General features: G+C 42.2%; 1 protein-coding gene across 1 annotated transcript; it reads right to left on the minus strand.

The window, feature by feature from the left end:
- Positions 1–462: 462 nt before the first annotated feature.
- On the minus strand, positions 463–1190 carry LOC311058391 (tRNA (guanine-N(7)-)-methyltransferase-like; the record flags this gene model as incomplete). The annotated part of the gene is made up of 1 exon (XM_084075828.1): positions 463–1190. The coding sequence occupies exon 1, from the start codon at positions 1180–1182 to the stop codon at positions 463–465; it is 720 nt and encodes a 239-aa protein (XP_083931954.1). The 5' UTR covers positions 1183–1190.
- Positions 1191–10233: the final 9043 nt, after the last annotated feature.

The following is a 10233-nucleotide window of genomic DNA, read 5'->3' on the forward strand; positions in this document are numbered from 1 at the left end:
ATAAGCATAACCTGTTGTGATTGTGTTTTGGTCATCTATGTACAGTGGTTCTCAAAGTGGGGTCTGGGGACCCTTCATGGGGTCCTTGAAGGGGTTCCAGGTTGTCCCCACCCAGCAAAATTAGTTTGTATGTAGCATCACAATCCCTTTAACCACTTTAACTATACGTCGGCTATTCAAAAATAGCCGATCTACAAGCTCACTACATGTCTCATAGCGATGTGTTGTGAGCTTGTAGATCGGCCACTACTGAAGACATTTGAACATTTGTCAAACATTAAAAAACTAAAATTCAACAACACAAATCGTCTCTTATGGGGGTCCCTCCCTGGCGCAAAATCTCTTCAGATTGGGGGTCCACCGCAGCCAAATACTTTGCGGGAGTCCACTCATCCATCTATGATCCTGCATACTCGGAGGGTTTATTATATCAGAACACCACTTCTTAATACGTTAAAGTCTTTAGTTTGGATCTTCTACCCTCCGGAAGACCGCTAGGAAGTTCTTGCCACCGTTTCTCTGCACCTTCTTCCCTTCCTCTGTACAGGTACCCAGACGACTGACGATGACGTCCCCAGCCAGTTGTTCGTCAGGAACACGTGTAAACAGTGGATGTTCAGTGAAGTGCTTCACAATCCAGATGTGCACTTCCTCCACGTCTGTGTTGGTGTACACCAAACCCCCTATCCTCAGTGTGTAGGCATACTCTGCCAACAGCGTTGGACTAATGATCCTCCACTTGTGCTTGGTCCTCTTAAAATGAGGGTCAGGGAACAGGAAGAACATCTTACTGAGCTGTCCCTTAGCAAAGAAGTTGGGCAGGTACTTCATAGCGTTACTGCGGAGGCAGGCAATGTTCTGGTAGCCTCCTGGCTGGGAGGCCCTTAGGGAGCGGATGCGGTCCTGCACATAATCTGACACTTTGACCCGGATCTCCAGACCCAACATCAGCTGGTCTGGGAACAGTGGAGACAGCTCCACTAAAAGGCCTCCGTATCCACATCCAATATCTGCAAACTCCACCTGAGCTGTTGAACCTGGTGGTTTGTCACACTGCTGCTGGAAGACCTCTGGGTACAGATCTGACCAGTCCATACTGTCTGGACAAACAGGATACTCAAACGTGTGGTCTGCCATGGGGTTGGAATGGGCTCGTTGTCTGTAGAAACGCTTCTGTGGCATCGATGTGCTGCTCGTCGCCATCTTGTATCTTGAGTTAAATGTATGATCAGTATTTAAGTGTTTAAATAAGTCAGTTACAAGCAGCTCCACTTATAAAAGCTAAACCATGTGCACGTTTAATAATAATAAGTAAGTAGGAACTACCGGGTCGCATGTAAAAGACGTCAACAAGAGGCCAGGGATGATGTGATGATGTGAGAAATATGACGTCATGTTGATGGCATCAGGGATTTCCAATTCCATATATGGACATAAAAGGGACAAAGACAGATACAGAGATTTGTGGATTTATTATTTCTGGACAACCGCTCCCTGGGGTCCTTTGTGAAACCAACACAAAGGTTTTAGGTCAGGTGGTTTTCGAGATATGTGGGGGACACGCATACACACACACACACAGGGATTGTGTGCCCAGCCGATGGTGGCTACCATGCAGACATCTTGGTCACTCATGTTTTTGTTGCTTAGGTTTGTTTTCTAGACCACAATGTTAAGAATGTAATTGAGATAGCATGTTATTTAAACAGATACTAGGTTAATTGTTTGCCTGGTATACTAATAGTTTAAATGTACAGGTTGTTATTTTGATAGTAGCCTCTATTGTTTATGCAGATGCTAGGTTTACCTGGGAGCATATTTTCTTGAGGCACTACAGTCTCTCTGCATTCTATGTATGTGATTTCCTTGTTTATTGTAAGTCGCTTTGGATAAGTCTGTCTGCTAAATGATAAATTGAAAATTGAATGAAAGATGCAAGTTGGGAATGCATGCCCCCCACCCGCTTATTCAATATCTGTTTACTTACTTACTTGACAGAGTACTCGTTGTACCCATGTGTCATCTGTGTCCCCTTTATGCTCATATGGAGATCTCTGTACATGTCTGTCTGTCTGTCTGTCTGTCTGTCTCTGTCCCTTTTATGCCCACATAATGTCATTATGGAGATCTCAGTATCTGTCTGTCTCTGTCCCTTTTATGTACATATATAGAGATCCCTGATTTTATAAATATGACATCATAGATCAACCGGATCTCAGTGCACATATATGGGCATATTGGTCAGATTGGTTCTGGACAACGGCTTCATACCAGGCATCTCACTCCCTCGGGTCATCGGCAATACGCACAGCGAGTTTGAAGTTGATCGGTCTGATGGTTCTCGAGATATGTGATACACAGATACTCACACACATATGCACATACACACACACACGCATTTTGTGAATATACGTGACATTTTGTGATATTGTGAATGTATAGAAGAATGTAGTATATGGCAGTGAACCAATTAACACCTCCAATAAGTTATAGAAGACCATCAAAAGGTCAACATAAACGAATAACAGCTATCAGAGAACAACTCACATTATCAATAGTTCTTCTTAAAGATCATTTGAACCATACAGTATACAGTATTGTACAATATATATTGTATTCTAGTGACAAATGCTACTATTCAAATCTATGATGTTTTAACACCTTAATAATGTGCCTCCTCATCTGTTGATGGAATATTTTGAATTATGCTTCTATGCAATGATTAGCTTAGTCTTCATGAATCAGGAATTTAGGAAGTCAGGTGTGAATGACATGACTTGTTGAACATGTTTGTCCAGTTATCAAAGATGACCCTTACACGTCCCTTTTTACAAGTATCAGTGCGTACAACTACAGTCATTACATGTATTTGTCTGAGTCAACGAACATTACCAGAATCAATTTCTCCAGTGAGTTTTGCTCATCCATGGACCATTAAGGCTTGACTTATTCGAGCTTGGCATACAGTACTGTTCTCTAATGCTGCAACACTGGAGCAGAACTTCAGTAATTGGAGACTGACATTGTCTCAAATGCATTATAGCCTCCAGGCGGGCCAAGTGATGAAAACTATTATAACTGTATGAAAATGGGTACACTAAAACTATGCATTTGTGTGCAGTACCAAATGACGGCGTACTGTTTAAGACGCTCCAGTCGAGTAACAACCTCTGCTGGCATCTTAACTGCTTAAACCCTATACTGTACGTAGTTTACTGGGGTCCCCCAGAGCTCTGTACTAGGTCTGCTCCTTTTTCCTAGCCTATCGTAGCCAGACTATATCACTGCGTGGATATGAGTCTGGTGCTTCTATGAGGACGTTTTTTTCCAAGGGGGCGGGATCAAAACAATGGCTCTCGACACAATTGGTTAGACCTACAACCAACTACCAATTACAGTCTCCCATATTTGAATACTGGGCCCTGATTAGTCACCCCAGACTTCGGGAGCAGGAAATGGATTCACAATGGAGCGGTGCCAGACCCAAATCGCAGAGGGCAATTTTTTTTTGCACTGGTAGATTTGTCTGGTCCCAGGCTACCTTTTTCCCTCCTCAACAACAATCTCTTTGCTGAAAATAGCAAATCAACAGCTCACAGCATGATGCATTGCAACATGTGAGATTGGAGATCGGCTATTTTCACAGAAGGTTTGCTTAATTTGCCAAATGTTTGCCTATTATGGCATGCCCAGAATAGGAATGCTATAGGGTTCAAATAGGGGCATGAAACCCTATAGGCTGATTTTGTAGTTTGTGTTCCAGTTCAGGTACAACAAATTATACATACAGCAGATGTCAATGCACATTGACACCCCTAAATCGAACACACGCTTTGGTTAGCTGCAGCTGTGTTGCTTATATCACAGTGTACCATAAGGTCAGTCTTATGCAGCCTGCCATGTATTTTTAACCAGCTGTAATTTCTTACCTGAACTGGAAAACAATAAACCACAAAATCAGTTGCGAGTTGTTGACCTCTTTAAGGTCAAGTCTGCCTTACTCCTGTACACGTAAAACAGTTTCCCTCTCAGACACATCCCTCTCTTCATTTCTGAGCTGGTGGGACCACTAGATTTTTGGTGCTATAAGTTATTTACAGTCAAACAAGTTGTCAATAATGTTTTTCAAGGACAGAGTTTTCAGTGTTTGTGCCAGTCGGGCGATAATTTTCTCACAAATCCTAACAACATGATGTACAGTATAGATTTGGTTCTAGGTATCAGTGGGTAACAATGTTTCATTGAAATGGAGATAGATTTTAAACACACTTTTTGTTGCAAAATCCCATTTGTTTTTCACCTCACTTTTTCTCAGGCCACCTTTACTCTTTGATAAATTGCTCTCCATGAAAAGTAATATGGTTTGAGCCAGTCTGTTTTTGGTGCAAGCACACATTTGTGCCTGAATTTCATGCCCTGAATTAGTCTGACATTTCATGCCTGAATGCCTTTGTGACATTTAGTTTAAAGAAATATTATGGTCTGTTGAACTGTCCAGGGCCAGCCACAAACAGAGATGCATATGGAATATAATGAATTCTTAGGGCATGATACTTCACTCTTAAACACCTGCTCACAACAGAATTCTTTTTTTTTTGCTTGGGATTTTGTTATAATTGACATACAGATGGGTGACAAATTACATTTGTACAAGTCTCAGGAGAACACAATCTCATCTCAACTCGTCAAATACAGCCACTTGGTCACGAGCACCAGACGTCACTTTCCAACAGCGTGAGTGCCCTCTGGCATCTCTATTTAGATGCCAGCAGTGTTCCAATATACAGCACTTCTATCGAATCCCCCAAACATCATATTTAGTCGCCCGTAGGAAGCCCACAGTGTCACATTTAGACAACCACGGCAGTACAATATTACACTTATTTATATCATATTTATTTAATTTAATTCAGTTACTTACAATCAAATGACATAAAATATTAATTTAAAATAGAAGTATAGTGACGTGGGTGTGTGAGAACTGAGAAGAAATCAGTCCAACACATTTTGGGGTTTCCTCATAACTTAAGTTGCATTTAATTCTCGTCAAACCATCAAGGGACACCTTGTGCCCTGTGGATGAGGAATTTGTCATTCTGGAAGAGAATAATGGTAAATCATGCCTCATTTGACCATATCACCTTTTTCCTCATGTCAGCAGACCAGGGCCTATGGTTTTTGCACCACTGAACTCTCAAATGTGCATTCATCTTTGTAATTAGCAGCTCATGCACTGCAACCCAATAACATCATCTCTCTCTATGTAGACTGTTCTTGCTGACACAGTCTGATCACGTCATGCATTGACATTCTCAGTCACCCGACGGAAAGTTGCTCTTCAGTTATTTTCTTAAATATCACACTAGTGCTCAAGCATCACAATCCTCAAATACTTTCGACCACAATTTTCCACCATATGTATTGATGTCTTCTCATAGATCAAAAATGCACTAGTCTCTTTGTGCTTATTGAAACGTCTTTGTGACTTCCTGCCATCCATGCCCGAATGCTGAACCCTCTTTCATCGTCTCCTAGATCTTTTTCTCTTCCATCTTGCTCCAAAATCGAGGTGAACTGGGTGTGCTCAGTATTTCTGTACAGACACAGAGCATAGGATGTTGCTTAATTGTATGATGCAGTACACCAATATGGAAGCATCTGGATTCATCATGTTTCTCCACTGATTATCTCCGCCAGGCCGAAAGGCATGGCGAGAGAGTATGTTTTGCCCCCTGTCCGTCCGTCCGTCCGTCCTTCCTTCTGTCTGTTAACAGCTAATCTCCGCCACCGTTGGCCCGGTCGCTGTGAAACCGCGCACACACACTCCCTGGATGCCACAGCAGAACCTCTGCCCCACATTTTTCAGATCACCCTGTCATAGCGCCACCATGAGGCCGACTTTTGCAAAACACATTTTTTGATATTACTCCTACAGATTTTCTCCAAAAAACACGCAAATCGGTACACAGTATCTCTATAGCCATGTGATCAACACGGATCTGTCCGATTTTCCATATTCCATCCTGATTGGCTAAGATTGGCTTCCAAAGTTAGCAGGATTGGTTCATTTTGAACAAAATGCCTCAAATCATGAACGTAGCATGCACTTTCCGTGCAATTTTCCACGTACATTCCCACTTGGCCCAGGAAGAAATGTCACTTGAAAACTTTCAAATCAGCCTCATGGTGGCGCTATAACGGGCCTGATTCACGTTTTTAGCTATAACTGCACCGATCTGCATGCAACTTTGCATGCACAATCCTTAGAGGCCAAGGAAAGACCTTTGCCCTGCATTTTTCACATATACCTTTTAGAGCGCCACCAGGAGGCTGAGTTTTGTAAAACACATTTTTTGCTTTTACTCCTTCAGATTGTGTTCATAAAAATCACGCAAATCGGTACACAGTCTCTCTATAGTCATGTGATCAAGATGGTTGTGTCCGATATTTCATATTCTATCCTACTTGGCTAACATTGGCTTCTAAAGTTTGCAGGATACAGTAGGTCCGTTTTGAACAAAATTCCTCAAATCATGAACGCAGTGTGCCGTTTCTGTGAAATTTTGCACACACATTCCCACTAGGCCAAGGAAGAAATACCACCCTTTTCACATTGGCCTGTTATAGCGCCACCAGCTGGTCTAGTTTAGCAAACCACATTTTTGGAACAAAATGCCTCAAATCATGAATGCAGTGTCCGATTGCCGTGCAAGGCCTAAGAAGAAATGGCACCCTTTTCACATTGGCCTATTATAGCGCCACCAGGAGGCCATAATAACCTACCTGACCTGGCGGAGACTTGTGCCCCGAGGAGCACTTTTTCTAGTTGTCTCCGCCAGGCCGAAAGGCATGGCGAGAGAGTATGTTTTACCCTCCGTCCGTGTGTCCGTGTGTCTGTGTGTCCGTGTGTCCGTGTGTCCGTGTGTCCGTGTGTCTGTGTGTCCGTGTGTTACCAGCTAATCTCTGGCACCGTTGGCCCGGTCGCTGCGAAACTGTGCACACACACTCCCTGGATGCCAATTCAGAACCTCTGCCTCAAATTTTTCACATGGGCCTGTTATAGCGCCACCTGGAGGCCGATTTGTGCAAAACCCATTTTTTTACATTACTCCTACAGATTTTATCCAAACGTCATGCAAATCGGTACACAGTATCTCTATAGTCATGTGATCAACACTGATCTGTCCGATTTCCCATATTCCATCCTCATTGGCTAAGGTTTGCTTCCAAAGTTTGCAGGATTGTTCCGTTTTGAACAAAATGCCTCAAATCATGAACGCAGCTTGCGATTTCCGTGAAATTTCACGCGCACATTCCCACTAGGCCAAGGAAGAAATGCCACCCTTTTTCACATTGGCCTGTTATAGCGCCACCAGCAGGTCTAATTTAGCAAAACACATTTTTGTAACAAAATGCCTCAAATCATGAATGCAGTGTCCGATTGAAGAATAAATGGCACCCTTTTCACATTGGCCTATTATAGCGCCACCAGGAGGCCACAATATCGTACCTGACCTGGCGGAGACCTGTGCTCCGAGGAGCACTTTCTCTAGTTTATCCTGTTTTTTCCTTTAATTTGTCACTGGTCTGTATATACATTTATAACATATCATTTAATCTCATAAACTTGAATTAGATTTTCATCTGCTATTTATTGAATGGAATGTGCACAAATACCTTGAATTTCCCTTTGCGTTTTGGAATGTTGAAAAAGGTTTCAAGGGAACATCATTGTAATATTTCCCTGAAGAACATCTATATGATTGCTCTGCAGATTTATTTATTTTCTTGTCACAAAGGAAATTGGATCTGTGAAAATGAGGTCGCTTGATTGCTTTGAGATTGGAGAAGTAATTGTCTTTTATAAAATTATTTCTCCCCCCCCCCCCCCCCTTGAATCGCAGTTTGGCTCAAACAACCCATTTAAATTACAGCCGGCATTAAAACACAATTGAAGACACAAACCACAGCTGGGTTGTCTCTCAACATGCATGGTTACAAGCCACATCTAATCACAGATGTTACTGCATCAAAGAAATATTGAGATGTTATTCCCCTGCCTATTATTATTACTATGATTTAGGAAACACATGTGCTCTATCTGACTTGGAGCCATATCTAGAGGTAAACCATCCAGTGGCTCACATGTTTTCAAGGAGGACAGGTGCAAATTGAGTCATCCTTTATCAGGTTTCAAAATAAATGTGACAAGTATTCACTGTTTGTTGTCTTTGCTTGTGAAAAGGTGAATGCTGAACAAATTCAGTTTCAGCTCTGTGGAATAGGTGCCTTTGCTAGCATGCCTTCTTGTTTGTAAACTTGTGTGTCTTTGTGATTGTGTGTATGCAATATGTATTTATTTGTTCTGTTCACCGTCACCAATGCTATTTTCTTTTCCCTTTGAGGTTTTTCTCTCCATTTTATTTTCCATATACACACATTTGTCTGTAGACACATTCATGTTCTTTGCCATTTCTTCTAACTATGCACCCTATGTACAGTATGTATGCATATATCTCACTCTACTCATATTAGGAATATCTGGAATATTTGACCTCCTTGTATTTCACTCTACTCGTATCAGGAATATTTGAATATCTGACCTGCTTTCCTTGATCTTTCTTTCTATCTCTATTCATCTTCCCTTTCCTGAAAACAACAAATGATGGGAGCTTGTATGAAATATCATTTCACCCACTTCTTTACACCTGCAAACCTGTGATGTGACAATAACAGATGCGTACTGGGCGAAGACATTTCTAACAAAGTTCAGCTGTCAGTCAGGACATTTAACAGCCTGTGTGTGTGTGTGTGTGTGCGCGTGTGCGTGTGCGCGCGTGCGCGTTGAGTGTACTGTATGTGTGTGTAATTTAATCTGTGTGCATGTGTGTTTGTTTGGCATGCCCCAGTTTCTGCTGTAATGATGTGAATATGAATGAATATTACTGTGTGTGTGTGTGTGTGTGTGTGTGTGTGTGCGTGTGCGCGCGTGTGTGTTTGTGTGTGCACGTGTGTGTTTGTGTGTGCACGTGTGTAAGAACTAGTGCATGTGTGTGTTTGAGGTCTGTTTTCTGTAACCTATGGCTTCTCTTTTTACGGGTCAATTATTCACCCCCATATGACAGAAGACGGCAATTAACAGCACTAGAAAACCTTACCCAGCAAAAGCAGGCAGAATTATAGAGGGGGCTTGTCAAATCTTCTGGAGCCTTGAGGGACTCTCAGTGGTTTACCAGCAAGGAACCATGGGAGAGCTCCATGTCGGGGGCTAAGGGCACTAAGTGATGACTGATGCAATGTTCAGGTAGAGCATGATTATTTTTCTGTGGTGAATAAATGGCTCTGACACCAAAGGTTAAGGTGGCAATTAGAAAGTGTTAAGGAAGTTCCTTACACGTCCCCCTCTCACCTCCTTCTGTCACTAGCTATTGAATGTCCTCTGAGACCTGGCCCCATTGTCCCTCTCCCCACACCAGCCCACACCACCCCACCTCCACTTCATCAGTGTTAATTCACATGTAGTATAATGTCTCTCTCCCACTCTGTATTCATTCCTACTCACAGTGCAGTGTATTGCGATTACCAGCATATTACCGGCAATATCCGACACTGAATGCAGGAAATAATTACCTGATAATCAAGCATATTACATTCACAAAAGAGATGCCAAAATAAAAGTGGTGGTAAGCTATACAGAAGAAATTCTAACTGGTGCGGAATCCAAGGAGTATAAATTGACTGACTAATGGTGCACTTAAGTTTGTCTCATATTAATATCCTCGTGCAAATAGCGTACTACAGTTTGGCACCATGGCTGATTGCTAACAGGCTGATACACACTAAAATCCATTTAACTGAGAGTACACATGTAACTAAATGGCTGTAGTTGTACACACAGAGGTAAACATGGCCTATGAACTGTCCGAAGAGATTGTCATTGTCACTCATTTGGTGAAATCATTCCCTTGAATGTAACACACACACACACACACACACACACACACACACACACACACACACACACACACACACACACACACACACACACACACACACACACACACACACACACACACACACACACAGAGGTTTATCCCAGGTTTCATAATAAGAGGAAGGACAGTACAATCTGCATGGCCTATATTACCATCAATGCTAATACAAGTCCTAATGATACAGATGACTAACTTTGATAAGAGCAAATAAATTGTACAATTGGGCTTGAATACACAT

The sequence above is a fragment of the Gymnoscopelus microlampas genome (assembly GCF_963454915.1).
Source record: "Gymnoscopelus microlampas genome assembly, chromosome: 2".
NCBI lineage: Eukaryota > Metazoa > Chordata > Actinopteri > Myctophiformes > Myctophidae > Gymnoscopelus > Gymnoscopelus microlampas.